The sequence below is a fragment of the Neophocaena asiaeorientalis genome, unplaced genomic scaffold (genome assembly GCF_003031525.2).
Source record: "Neophocaena asiaeorientalis asiaeorientalis breed wild unplaced genomic scaffold, Neophocaena_asiaeorientalis_V1.1 scaffold81, whole genome shotgun sequence".
In the NCBI taxonomy this organism is placed as follows: domain Eukaryota; kingdom Metazoa; phylum Chordata; class Mammalia; order Artiodactyla; family Phocoenidae; genus Neophocaena; species Neophocaena asiaeorientalis.
Window position 1 is genome coordinate 703,778 of NW_020171990.1, and position 15,961 is coordinate 719,738.

Below are 15,961 nucleotides of genomic sequence, written 5' to 3' on the forward strand. Positions count from 1 at the left end.
TATATATATATATATATGTATATATGTATATCCTATCCATATTTAATTTTTGAATTGAATCTTGAAAAGTGACACAAATTAGGAAAACAAGGTGGCTAATAGTCATTTTAAGCAATGGAGTGAAGATAAGGCAAAATGAAGGTAGAGTAATTTTGTGGCTGGTGTGCCAATAAGTTTGGAGATGAAGTGTTAGAATAAGGAAGAGGTCAGATCGTGAAGAACTGGTGTGTTTAACCAAAAGATTTGAACCAAAAAAAAGCAAGATGAAACAAAAACTTTAGAGTAGTGCCATGAGCACATTGAAGTAGAGAAGCTAAGGGTAGAATCAGGCAGAGTAACTAGGCGAGTATGGCAGCAATCTGCAAGAAAACAAATGGGACTCTGAATTAAGCCAGAAAAACTGTCATGCGAGGAGGGAGGTTTGAGAGATAATAAAAGGGTGAAACATATGGGATTTTGTGATACCTATGGCCTACCTCTTCTATTTTTCCCTTTCTGAATAAACAATGATGCATCTTACAGTGTTACTTCTGTGTAATTTTATTCCCACTTTCTGATTGATGTATATGTAGTCAAGTTTTTTTAAACTTTGAAATTCTATTCTTTTAATATTCACCAAATTTTACCTAGCAGTCCTCTTGAAACTTGAACGTTTAATCACTTTATATTCTGCCTGCAAAACAAAGCTCAACATTATAATCCTCCAGTTATTACAAGATCTGTGCTGTCTTGGATACATTTACACTTCAATTACAATTACAATGCTTTCATCTTAACAGCTTTTAGTTTCTGAAGGATTAAGTCTCAAGGATTATGGTATAATGAGAACAAAGGTTGATGACTACTTTTCTCATTTCTTTCTGAGGTGCTGTGCTAGCTAAATAAAACCGAGGTCGAATTTATGCCAAGCTCTTTTCTCCCTGTAGGAAAACATAATGGAAGTTATGAGAAATCAAGAGTTTTTACTGCTTCCAGCTGAGGAGCTCCATAAACTCCTGGCCAGTGATGATGTCAATGTCCCCGATGAAGAAACCATCTTCCATGCATTAATGATGTGGGTCAAATATGACATGCAGAGGAGATGCAATGACTTGAGTATGCTTCTGGCCTTTATAAGACTGCCCCTGCTTCCACCTCAGGTAATTACATGGGATGCTGTTTTCGTACCTACGAATGACTGAAAAATTCTGTGTTAAAATTAAACATTACAACCCATGTTTTATTACTTATTCACATTTTTGTTTGTTTGTTTTAATCAAACACTCTTTTTAAGGTAAATTTGCTGGTGGAAAATGCTGAGCCATGGGTCTGAATTCCATTTCCACCACTTACTGAGTCATGGTTATATGACTATAAGAATGTCAATTTCTCTGAAATTAAATTTCTTCATCTATCAAATCAAATTGTACTACCACGCAAAATTTTATGAGGATCAAATTAGATAATATATATAAAATACTTAATCTTAATAGAATATTTAAAAGATTTTTTGGGCTTCCCTGGTGGCGCAGTGGTTGAGAGTCCGCCAGCTGATGCAGGGGACACTGGTTCGTGTCCCGGTCCAGGAAGATCCCACAAGCCGCGGAGTGGCTGGGCCCGGGAGCCATGGCCGCTGAGCCTGCACGTCCGGAGCCTGTGCTCTGCAACGGGAGAGGCCACAACAGTGAGAGGCCCGCATACCGCAAAAAAAAAAAAGATTTTTAGAACATTGCAATTATTAATTCACTGCTTCCCTGTTTTGATGATTGATCTATCTACATATCTGTCTATCTATCTACCTAATTAGCTAGCTAGCTAGCCAGCTAGTTATCTATCAAGCTAACATCTATCTGACCTAAGATAAAATAATATGATCATTCTCTGATGAATATACATATTCCGTGGCCATCCCTACAGTATTCTTAAAAGCTCAAAGCATGGAATTTCAAATGTCTATAGAAGGATAAGATATATTACTGAATAGTACAGAGTTATGAATTAATACCATTTAGCAATTGGAATTATGGAACCTTTAATAATTGGAGCTAAGGAGAATACACACACCAAGTGAAAAAATCACCTCATTTTACTGATGAGGTATGTAGGACACAGGTGAGTTGATAAAACACCAAGTTCTCAACTTAGCAGAAGAAGAGTAATTAATTTTCCCTGATTCAGAGTCTTGTGTCTTTAAAATAACTTGTAATGTTGCAAAATTATCCATGCACAACATTGTTAACCCAGGGCATCTGGTATCTCAGGGTATCCAAGCATAAGCTTGAAGGTGGCTCTGACCTCTGAAGTGATAGAAAAAATTGTGTATGTGTACATTTCTTATGAGAGATATTAAGAGCCTGTTTGTTTGAATTAAAATCACTATCAACATTTTCAATAATCCACATATTACTAAGAATGTAAGATAGAGAATTAGGAAATCGGGAAACAACAATAGGCAAGTATAACACATTAGTAACAAGAGAAGAGAGAGGGAGCTGGGTCATATGTTAAGATTGGAAAGTTAAAAAAAAAACAACACTTTGCCAAATTTGGGAAACAAATGAAGTTTTATGAATAAATTAAGAATTGTGTTTCATTTGGCTACTAAAATAAATAAAGAAGTAAAAGTAAAAAAATTATGGAAATCTTGCCTAAACAAATTATATTCAATAAAAGTTTATCCTAACACCAGGCTCTTACAAAAGGAAGGGAAACATCTATTTTGGTAATGGGACAAAGAATGAATTGGAAAGCCATGCACTGGATTTTTCTGAATCTTCCAACATAGGTTGTGATACCACATATTCTCAGAGCTTTGGCATCCTCTCTCAAGATGGAAATAGCCAATGATCACTATTAGCCAATAATAGGTAGATAGCCATTAACCAATGATAGATGATGTGGCAATTGGTTCCTTTGATCCTGCCCACCCATTTCACCTGTCTGCTGAAATGTTGGGAGTTTGGAGTTAAATTGGTACTGAAAAATCATCATATATAATATGACCCATACGAGAGGAGGCCAAGAATGTGCCCAGGGCTCCATTTTTTTCATGATATGCCTTTTCTTCATACCCTCCTTGCCCACTCTTTTGTCAACAAAAATGGGAGCTGCTCCTACATGTATATCTCATCTAAACTATTACATCAGAATAGAGATGTACATTCTATTGACTTATTTGTTCCTAAGGCTACACGTTACACATAGGGTTTTAATTCTGATTGGTAAAAGTGCTTTATCTTGATTAGTGAAACAATATTTATTAACATTAGAAAATAAATTATTATTATGTTTTGGTGAAACTAACTAGTAAAAGACTTTTAATTTTAACTCATCACAGTGCCCAATAGGCATAAACACAGCATATATTTATTTTCCATTTCTCATCTCTTAAGCTGGGTACATTACAAACATAACTTTATATACACTTTCAAGCAACATCTGTGCAGGGGGAAAAATAAAGCACATTTTCTTTTCATAAAAATGTCTTTAGATATAGGAGGGGCTATTGCTTCCATAACTATTATTAAGGAATTACATGTCATTATAAGCACTTTTCATACAGTATTTCTAATCTTAAAAAATACAATTGAAAGGTAGGGGTTATTAATTATATTATGCAGAGGGATAAACAGGTTCAAAGAAGTTAAGTGATTTTTCAAAGGTCATAGAACTAGTGAAAAATCCAGTTTTCCTGCAAATCTAGGCTAGCCAGATACGAACATACACAGGGATATTACTACTGTGAATGTATGTTGTTTCCTTATTTGCTGTCTAAACTTGAAGATCATTAAAATGTTCTGAATACAGCAATTCTCAAGATTCCTATTAAAAGCCTGAGAAAGGAAGAAGAGTGGCAGAATTGGAATTAACATGCATTTATTTCTTTCTTCAGTCACCAAACATATATTTTATCTCATTTAATTTCTATAATATCCTTATGCAATAAATATCATTATTATTTTTTGACAAATGAGTAAATTGAGAATCGACATGATAATCATTTTTCTAGTGAACTGTAGAGCTCAGACTACTCTAATTGTGTTTGATACTGTGTTTCCTCTCCTACTGATGAGAAATAAGTGCAAAGTTTATTTCTACAGATGGTTTCCTATTTACCTCAATATCCAGCCAGAGTTTTAAAAAGTTTAATTAAATCTAGAATTTTCCAGCCTTTACATGAACTTTCAAAGCTACTAAACATCTTAAGGTTCTTAAGAAAAGCCGTATGATGACCAGAAAACACTTTTTTCTTGGGTTTGGGAGCCAGTAAATATGGGTTTTGTCCTTAATTCTGAGAGTGCTTAATGTGTAGTTCTTTTTTTTTTTTAACTTTCAAGTGATTTGTGTGTATATACTGTGTGTCTTATTACATTACCTATGTAATTATATTACATATTATATATATTATATACATATTTACATATAATATATAATTACAAATGTTTTTGTTATGTAACAAAACAATATTATATTTTAAAATGCTAGCAGTATTTAAATGAAGAAGAGCCTACATTTTTATAGTGTGGTAGGGGTTTATTTTCAAAAAGAAATAGTCCTTGAACTAATTTTTGAAGGAGACTTGAGAGAATAATTTGGCTTATCTTTTTACAAGGTAATTGTTATAGATGTGAATGATATGTTTCAGGTGAGTGACAGAACAATATTTGGAAGACCAGCTATGAACTTCTTATGTGTATTGTTAAGCAAAACATAGTAAATTACTGACCAAGGAGAGAGTGGAAAGGCAAAAAAATTTAGAGATGTTTAAAACAAACACACAAAATAAGGAGAAAATGAAAGCTTCTAGGATTAAGTTAAACTAAATAACTTACAAGTTTTTATACAGCTAGGAGTTTCTGTTTCTATTTAGTGAGTACATGAAAAAATTTCTAGAGTAAAAAAAGTGAAAATAAAGACAATAACAGAAACTTTAGCAACAAAGAAAACATGTTAAAGGATTGATTAGAGCCAAAGAATAAATGTAGATTATAGTGAGAGTCTGCTCTTATAATCATGAGGCAACTAACCCACTTCACTTAAGCAGATTTCCATTCCTTCATGTCCCACAATCTGCATTCTCATGTTTTTTGTTACTAAGCCCATTATGTTATAGAAGTTATTTCTTAAGTTCTGATATTCTTTATTATTCAAAAATCAATGTATGTTATTATGAAGTATAAATTATGTTAATTTGGTATAGAAAAACAAAGTGAAGATGTAAATTTTAGTAGAGAATATGGATTTTATTTGAGAACACTAGTAGACAAAATGAGCTTCAGAAAAGAATGAAAAAAAAGACATTTAAAAAACTCAGAAGCAATAATACCTATTTTATTTGCTATTGAAATAGAATAGCTAATACTGAAATAAATTCAATTGACTTTGCAATAGAAAGGACCAGAGGAAAAAGCAAAATCAAAGAAATACATAATTGAGATATACTCTAAGAAGTGGTGAATGATTTCTATTATCTTTTAAAATAAGTAAGGAACAGAATTTTGCATAATAGTTTTCATGTTTTTCTTGGATACCAAGGGGGTTTATAATTTCAAAAGAATTAGAAAAAATATGGAAATTTCATTTAAAAGAATGGGTGATTATGTATACAAATATACATATCACAAGGAGGCTACTCAATTTGATTCACTTATTTTTCTATATTTCCTTTTTCAAAGATGCAACAAAAGAACATGTCGCTATGCAATAAACAACACATTTTAACATTTTGTAACTATTACTTCCACTGGTTTTAACTCATTTCATAAAATGGATCTTTGTAATAGGTACATATATATTTATTTGTTATATACATATTTTAAAAGTATACATAAGTATCCATTTTGTTGTGCACTTTTCTAATGAGTGATTTAGAGAGTAGAAGCATGGTGCTCTCAAAAAGTACAGTTCCATGTATGATCAAGTCAAAAGTCTTCAGGGAAATTCAGTTTTATCACAGTCAGAAATTATTTAAAAGGTTGGAGATATACAGATAAACTTTGCTTCATGTCTTAGAACTGGTGTTGTTTATCTCTTTAGAGACAACAAGGAGAACCCTTTCTCACAACTTTCTAATAAGTATACCTACTGACTCTTAAGATAAATAAATAGTAGTGTCTGTTTATGTGTATAAACATTTACTTTTATTTTCTGTAGCAAAATGTGAAAGGAAAAAATAAGTTGCAATGGATAACAAAATATTGCCTAGGTTTAGAGGAATATTATTTATAATCAAATAATAAAAAAAATTAAAAAATAACAAGGAGACTAAAGAGTTTAAATTAAGGAAACACATGCTACCTCTATCTTACAGGAATTAATTATTTTTATGCAAATCTGTAATAAATTTATTCCAAAAGATTCTTTATGGCAGTTACAGCAATTCAAGAGGGGAGAGGTCTTCAATCATTTACTCCATTGGGAATGTGACAGTTGATTAGATACCAGAGACATAAAAACTCTGTTGCCTATAAAAATTACAGCCACAACTAAAAAACCTAATGAAAAGCAAGCAAAATGACAAAGAGCGAATAAATAGAAAAAGAGCAGTCATAAATCACAGCATAAGTTATACAAAATAGATTATACTTCTGAGTAATTCATGTTTTATTTGATTTTACTTCCCCAAAGCAAGCATAGATAAACTACTCCTTGGTAAATCCAATAGTTCTCTACCTTTGTCAGTATAACATCCACTGTTTAGCATATTATATATCTTATCTTTAAAAAGGAAAAACTCTTAACTTCTTTAAAAAGGAAAAACTCTTAACTCTTACAAATGAGTAATGCAAAAAGAATCAATCAAACACATTAACGTAATCCATTACCAGTCTTTGTTACTTTTTCATTTTTTTTTCTTTTTTTTTCTCTCTGATCTGCTCGCTGTCTGATTTGTTAATTATTATACCAGGCCATCATCAAAGAAATAGTCTCCTCCATAAAATTAGAGTATAAGAGGTTTAAAAAATTGTGGAATAATGTTATTCTTCTCCAAAAGAGACTTTGAAAACTGTGTCTTTAAAACAGAAACACAGACAATGTATACTTCTAAAATCTTATATATTTTTCTTAAATACTATTTAGATTCATGATCTTTTAACCCACTATGACATTCACAGTTCAAGTTACAACATTAAGAAAGTACAAATACTTTTCATTTCAGTAAGTTTTAAGTCAACAGATTGTTAATGTAAAAAACGATTTGCACACGCATAAACTCATACATTCACGTTACACCCTTTGGTCAAGTAAAGCGAGTGGAGGAGAGTTATAACCTATTCTGAAAGCCTTTATTTTTGCTACAGTGTATCAAGTGTTTCCGCCTTTATCAAGGGCTTATCACACTGTTTCTGGTTTTTATCCCATCTTTCTTCATACTGAAATTTCTCTATTGCTATGACTCCTTCTGTATTTTCTATTATGAATTTTACTCTATATTGGATCATTCCAAGTAACTTACAAAGATGTGTTGCTTCAGACATATTAAAACAAAACAAAATTTCTCATATTCCTTTCCACCAACTACTCCAATTCCCTGTTCCCTTTTCCAGCAAAATATGTAGTTATCGTTTATAGTTATTAAGTCTACTTACTTGTAATCATCATTTTTCTCTTCAATTCACTATAACAGTTCTTTGAACTAGTCAAGATCACCCAAAACCTCCATGCTGTCATTTTTCCCACATCTCATTTGTTTTCATCTTACTTGGCTTCTCAGCAGCCTTTGACACAAGCAATCTGGCCATTCTTACTCAATGATAATTGTTAATTCTTTCTGATGTCTGATGTTGCAATGACCTAGGACACCATATTTTCTGTCAAGAATAGCATTTACTTCCGTACTTTTAAATACTATCTGGGAGTCAATTATAAATTCTGATCATATATTTCTAGCTCTAAACTTTCCCTGAAAGATAGATTCAAATACCCAATTAACTACTTGATATCTCCCATTGGATATCCAACAGCTATTCAAATCTTCACATGTCCAAAATGGAAGATTTCAAAGTCCCAAGACTCCATCCACCCCCACTTTCTCAGTAAATATCATTACCAAACATTTAGTTGCTCAGACCTAAATCCTAGAATCATTTTTAATTATCTACTTTGCATTGCATTTAGCAGTCATTTCCTTAGGAAGTCCTTTTGACTGCACTCCTCCAAACCATATCCTGAATCCTGAATCTGTTCTGTTTTTTTTTTTTCTACATCTCTACAACCACATGCTAAAACAAGACACCAGTATCTTTCTCCTGTACAGTTGAAATAGCCTGCTATTTATTATTCTAACTTTTATGCTTAACCACTGCCATAACTTTCATTTAATAAGCAAACAGAATTTTTGCAGTATGAATCAATTCATCTCAAACTTAAGCTTTAGACACTTAGAACAAAATTCTAATATCCCTTTCCTACAAGGCCCTACATCAACAGTCCCATGACCACTCCTCTGGCCTCATTTCCTACCAGTTCTCTAGACCCTACAGGCACACTGATATTCTTTCTGTTTCTTGAACAAGTCAGGTTTATTTCTTCTCTAGTACATTTGTACCAGCTGATTCTGGGGACTAGAAACCCTGGCGCCCAAGAGAAGAGAGTGGTGGTGATACAGTTTTCTAAGGGGTAACCAATGAAAGGGGAGACATGGTCTAGAGATAATTAAAGACAGCAACAAAACTGACTAAACATTGGTGAGCTTTTATCACTACCATACCTTGGCAATTCTAAACAATGCCAGAGATTACACATTCCTACCTGCTGGGTAGAATGGCTCATCACACCCCTTTTCTGGTCCCTCCCTGCCAAAAGGTGTTCACCCCATCATGGCATGACTGACTCTTTCTTATTAAATACATCTCACCTTAAATGTGTCTTCTTAGCACTTTCATCTACTGTTTTCTTGCTTAGTCATAGTTTGTTTTCATCTCTTTCCTTATAACTATATTTTTCAGAAAATCAAACTTGAAGTTCTTGTTCACAAAGTTCCTGGCATAGTTGATACTCAATAAGTATTCGTTGAATCAACAAATGGAAAGTTTATGCTAAGTCTTAGGAATTTTAGCTTCAATTATTCTCTCTGTTGATGTATGATTTGTCTGTAATGTGAGAGAAAGCTCTGCATTTGTGTGTTATCATGGAGCTAACAGTGGATACTAGGAACATGGTCATAAAGAGGGATCATAGCACATTGATTTAGACTTTACTAAAAATCCATTATTCGATGGACAATGGAAGGTCAATCTTGAATAAGATATAACCTCTAATCTCTTTGTTCTATTAGACATATTAAATAAAATAAATTTATCAGAATGACATAAATAAGTCAGTGGTGTATTTAAAGATAAAATGGCTATAAGAAAACTTGGTTTCATTTTCACATCTAGCATAATAAACCAGAAAGTGAAAGTCCATTTAATGAGGAAAGGAAAACTGAACTTAAAAATTATACTAGCTCATAAGCATTTTAAATAATATAAGCATATTAAATAATATACATAAAATTTATCGAGGCCACACAGTGCAAGAACAATTATTTTTCTCAATTAAACATTAAAAAGAGAATTTCATTTCTTGTTCATGCTTATTGTATAAGAATGATAAAATTTAAATGGAATATATTAATTTGTAAGAGGACTAAGAAAAATTGTGGAACATTTGTAATAAGGCAAAAGCCATTTAAATCATTCAGATTTTGCAGTGATTTTAATTTAGGATTTAGGAAAATTTTAATGAACTATTAAAGCCATTTTAATATTTTAGTAAGTGGAGTTTATAGAGATGAAACCTGGAGATTAAAATCGGATCTTTAGACTTATGAACACTGAGTCTTTTGGCAAATCTCAAGGCTAAAGCCTCAGAAGAGAAAATTTACATTGATCCAATTATATAATTATTCTTTTATTTTGTTAAGTGATTTGTTTGAAATATACAAAAAATACATACATTCCTGCATCTTCTTGTCCACATTGCTATTTTTAGAAAATATTTTTGCTTGTTACTCTTTGAGGAACAATAAGGTAGCTTTTGGGACTGAAGCAGAGTGATGCAAGGGATGAGTTGCTAGAATTCAGAGAAGGTGAAAAAGCAAATCATTAAATGTTTAGGAAACTATTCTAAGAACTTTGGCATTTCCTTGGAGTGTAATGGAAGCTGTTGCAGGGTTTTGAGTAGAGGCGAGTCTGATCTAATGTATACAAGTCAATGGACTCTCTCTTGTTGCTGTGTTGAGCGTATACTGGAGGAAAACAAGAGTGGAAAATGGAAATCAGTTAATAGGTGATAGCAATTTAGAAGTGAGAGGCTTTTGAAGTGGTCAGATGATGGTAATAAGTTACTAGCAATGAAGATAGTGAGAAGTGTTTTCATCCTAGATATATTTTAAAGTAGAGCTGGTTAGATGGGGGAATGAGAAAGAGAGGAATCAGAGAGATTCCAGGGTTTTTTGACTTGAGCCCCAATGAGGAAGGATGTACTTTTAAGATTTCTATGAGAACCCTAAGTGGATGTGTTGAGTAGGCATTGAATGCATCATTCAGGAGTTGTGGAGAAATGGCCAGGAGATATAAACTAGGAAACTGTTGGCAAATACAAAGACATGATGTGGGGTGGTCTCACCATAGAAGTGAGTATAGATAAATAAGAGAAGAGGACTAAGAATGATGTTCTAGGACATCAAAACATTACAAAACTAGAGATAAAAAGAAGAAAGAACCTAGTGACTGAAATGGAGTAACTAATCAAATAGAATAAAAACCAAGGGAGCTTAATGTCCTGGAATTTCAGGTAATAAACCAACATAAAGGAGTGTGGATGCTGCTGAGAGGTCAAATAGACTGATGCCCAATACTCGATTTTTGAACTTAATAAATTGAAGGCCATTGATGACTTTGACAAGATATGTTTCTGTGGAATAGAGCTAAGCAAACATGTGAAAACTGGAATTTAAAAGAGTAACTACATAGAATCTTTAAAACTGCAAAACTGAACTGAAAAATTAGCTTAAAGGTGGCTGGTTTTGTCAGCCTGGATCCACTGGTGAGAAACAAACATTGAAATTTCAGCATGAAAAATTTAAATAAAGAATCATTAATTCTTATATTTAGAGTAAGGAAGGATTGGAAAGTAAGAAATTAAGAGAACTCTAAATAATACAGAAATATCAGATGTAAAGAGTAGCTACTACCTATAAGGCTAATACCAACTCCCAGAGCTGAGATCTGGACCTCCTTGAAGAGGGAACAATCATGGCTTCCTGGATGGAAGAGGAGACACTGTGGTATAGCAAATGGCAAGACTTGATAGAAACCTGTTCTCCAGAACTTACTAGAAATCTTCCCCCTACATGTCTCAAAAGAGACACCCTACTGTACTGGGGAACTTGCAGATAAGTGGGCTCATACCAGGAAACAAAATCTTTCCTCCTGCTATATCTCTTCAGCGTCCTCTACTGATAATGCTTACCATAGTGCCAGTTGGCAAAGAAAAATTATTTAAAGGACCCATTTTCACAAAACAACCTAAAAGGATGATTTTGGAACTGAGAGTTAATAAACTGACAAATGTGAAGCTGGGAGAGTGGAGCCAAGCATTTTTGTATACTTACAGGTGTGATTCAGAAGAGAGGGAAATTTGATGATGTAAGAGAGAGGGAAGAATTGTTAGAAAATTTTCTTTGAATGTACTAGAGTAGGTAGGATTTCATGCACGAATGGAAAGATTGGTTTTAGAAAAGACAATTGGAAAATTATCTATGTCAACAAGTGAAAAAGATATCTGTGTGCAGATGTGTGTAGGTGAGCAGATGCAATGGTGGATCCTACATTTGACTCTGACATTAATTCAGTGTTTGATCATGGAAAGTATATCTCATTTAATTAGACCTTGGTTTCCACATCAGGGCAAGGAGAAGATGGAAATATCTCTTCTGAGAGTAACATTGTACGATTGAAAATAGGTTTTAATTTCCTAAGAATTGATGCCTGCTGAAAATTCTGTGACATAGATAATTTTATAGAGAATTAGGATATTCATGCCTCCCTATGTGAAAAAAAATCATAATGTTTCAAAGCTCTCATGAACTTTTAATTTTTTCAAAATATACTAATGTAAAGCAAAAAACAACTTGAAGAATTCCTTTTGCTCACCAAATAAATGGTCTTTCATGAAATATAGATTCCTTCCATCGTAGTAATTTTTTCCTAACTCATCATTTACAACTTTTAAATGCCAAAGAAAAAAAAAACTTAAAAAAAAAAAAAACTGTTGAGATTACTTTGCAAACTTCTATAATTTAAAGTATTCCTAAGAGGAAAGGAAGCAAACTATAAGCTATGGGAAGAAAACACAAGTGAACTGAATTTTATCAAATGTGTACTGAAATAACTACTACTGTGATTTCAATTTACAAGAGTATCAGACAAATTAAACAGTTTATTATTTTAATGATTATGAAAATGGAAAAAAAATACCCCCTAGAGAAGAGCAATTCAACATTGATGACTACCCAGAGAATTAGGCACATATACTTTTTTCCATTCTAATTAAATGGAAAATGCCCATAGGTCACCCAAAATAAAAGCTGTTCTTTAATAATACTTAAAAAAATAACAGTATCTGCTAATGTTAAAAAGTGATAATACTTGTATATTATTTTGCATAAATATTAAAAATTTATTTATCCAAATATTTATTATGAAATTTCAATATTCTAACCATTAAGCAAATGGCACACATGTTAATTTAATATTTCCTAAATATACATCAAATTTTCCAATTCAAATCCTGAAAAATTGGAGGAAGTTTTATTTACTTTCTATATGATCAATTTAAATTAATGAAAACAATTCAGAAATTGCTATTATCAGAATTATTTGTTAGTCTTTTGTCACTTAACCTCATCAAGTGGAATTCATCAGGTGGATACATTACTTTCTGTCTTTTTTGAACCAAACAATAGTTTATGAAATGTTAGTGTGTTTTTTATAACCTTTGTTAATTTGAAGTTGTGTTTACTCTAACATTTTCTACCCACTGTTAGCTTCCTTATCAGACCAATACAAATCAACTTAGAATTATTTTTTTCACAATTTCCAAAGATGATAGTGAATGATCACATGATGCAATACTAAAATGTGTATGTACCTTGCTTTCTCAGATTTGTATTGCCTAAAAGACTTTCAAGACCAGCACTCTAATATTTTGCCTGTGGAATCTGAGGTTCAGAGAATTAAAGAAGACTATTTTATGTAATATTTTTATTTTAATAACTTATAGATACATTTAAAATGGAATTTAGGAATCTTAACTCTCAAATAATATTTTTTCCATCTATGAGAACAAGCTTTCCAACAAAAAAATTATCTTTTGACTCTCATTTAGCACAAGTTGAAATATAAACTGTCATCATGACACCAGAGCAGAAATGACAACACAGATACTGAATATGTCAATTTTTTTGTGTTATAGCTCAAGTGTAAAGCTAGATAATTTAAACCACAAAGACTAGTTTTATTGTAATTCAAAGAAAAAGTTTTCCTGACCAATTAAGTAATATTTTATTATCTATAAATGTTTTCCTTGAAATTTATGATCATATAATTATTTACTGAGTTTCTCAATGTTCATTACAACCATCTTAATAAATATATTCATATAATTTACTTCTGTATATAAATACTGTCTTTAAATGTATTTTATTGCATAATTAATGAAATTAATATAATCATGTTTATATTTTTAAACTACCAATTGTACTTTTTAAATATATAATCTGTGTATGTCTATATTGATTAACATTTTCAGTAGTCATGATGTCTATTTTATGATTTATTTAGTAGTAAGATACGCTGGTATAACACTAAATGCTTTAGGCATATTATCTCCTTAAATGTTTTACTACATACATATTGTTATACTGCAGATATTTAGTTTATACATGAGGAAATTGAAACTTAGTTAAATTACCCAAAGTCAAGTATAGTAGAAAAGGTATGAAATAGAATACTACATGCAAAATATTTAATAAATTTTTCAAAATGCATTTAAATTTTGATCATTAAAATTCTAAGTCTTCTTATCATTGTTTCACATGCTCTTTTTTTCTTTGGTCATAAATTAATTAAAGAACAGTATTCTGAGAATGTTATTGTGATATTTTAAATATTTCAGGTATACTTCTGAGGACTCATTTTTTCACTAAAAACCTACCTTTATTTAGCATGGAATAATAAATTGATAAATAGATGTTTAAATAATCAAATTTAATTATTAATTTTAAAGCAAAATATTTCTTTTTTTTCTAAAGAACTTAAAAAAATAAATAAATATAATGACACCTGACTGAAAAACAGCTTTTAAAAATAAATACCATATACATCTTAGTCTATCACTAAAGTCTTCTGGTGCGGTTTCAAGGACATAGCTACATATATGTTTCCCATTTCCCTAGTGTAATTAGGTGTTGAAATTACACGTAATTTCAACACCTGTGGCGGGGGGGTGTGGTTGGGGAGAGTTGATCAGTGACAAACAAAAAGTGAAAATAGAAGAGAAGATAGATTAAAAGTTAATATTTTCATTATTTATTTTAAAATTGTCATATATTGTACTATAGAATCCCTGACCAGTACATCTACATTTAAAGGTATATCTATTTCCTTAAAATATTTTAAATATTATTTCACATAAAAGTTATTTGATAGACTATGTTAAAGAGATCTTCAATTGTTTGTTTTTTATTTCCACCTGGCTATTAATAAAATACAGTTCCTGAGGTTATACATTACTATTGTGGTAGTTTTGAAAAAAATCAAATCCTTCACAATTCCATGGTTAACACTTCTATTTTTCTTCTAGTACTTCAGGCAGCCTAGAGTTATATATTATTCAATACTTAGGCAGATTAAATACACATTAAACATATGTAAAAGGATGAAACGTGATCTTGAAGACTAAAATATCCCATATTTCCCACAGGATAAAGTGGCAAATGTTGAGGCTGAAATTATAAAATTATTAAAACAACAACAAAAACATGGTGTGTTTTCTATGATTAAGCCTTCTTATTATCTCTACATTTGGTTTCTGAAATATTTTCAAAGATTTGCTCTAGACTAGCATTTCCCAGCATTTTGTCCTGGATAGTATTAATAGTATTTAAAGGTATTTATCACAAAAGTGTTTCATGTTAAAAAAAATTATAAACCCATCTTACCTTGTCCCCCTTTTAAAATTTTGCAATGCAGATTATCACAGTAATTTCTTAATAAAGAAATTCACTTAATTCTAACTCATGAAATCACTGATTTTTCTGAAGAGCACTTATCTCAAGTAAAGGCTATTGATGTCTCATGGAAAGAACAGTCTACTGAACACAGTAGGGAAGCACTGTTCTGGGTGGTTTTATTTTCTAAAGTTTTGGAATTCTTAATGGTAAAGGTTAATAAACACTGGATTTTCATTTAGAGTAAATTATCCTAAACTAAGGGTGTTCTAAGGTGTGCTTATATTTAAAGAAATTGGCTTTCTTCCACTTCTATGAGTCTGTCTACCACAAAGTAGCCTGAAAAACTGGCTTTGCTGAACTGGAAAAGCAGCATATTCAGTGAATTCAATAACTTGACTTATAAAGACCTGGAAATAGAGTCATAAGTAATAATGAGTGTGTTATTCTCGACTCAGTCAGCTGTGGGGATTTTTCAAACCATTAAACAACTTCCCAATTTGCTACAAATTCAGCATAAGTGCTGGACTGTTTTCAAAAGGAGACTAACAATAAAAGATGGCAAATATATGGTAAGAATTTAAGGAGTGATGAATATTTAATCACAATGAACACCTGATATCTGGTTTCAGGGAGTAGTCACTCATAATATTCATCTATTATAACAGTAAAAGTTGTAACTTGATTCTGACCATGAGTTTTCACCTCATGCTAATATACATTCATGTTAATGTTTGTCATCTCAGAATATCCCAAATATATATA

General features: G+C 31.6%; 1 protein-coding gene across 2 annotated transcripts in view; it reads left to right on the forward strand.

The window, feature by feature from the left end:
• Window positions 1-15,961, forward strand: part of KLHL1 (kelch like family member 1) — a 364,563-nt gene that overhangs the window by 230,122 nt on the left and 118,480 nt on the right. For both annotated transcript variants that reach the window (XM_024748105.1, XM_024748114.1), the window contains one exon: window positions 927-1,139. In XM_024748105.1, the coding sequence (XP_024603873.1) occupies window positions 927-1,139 (213 nt within the window). The remainder of the gene's footprint in view (window positions 1-926; window positions 1,140-15,961) is intronic.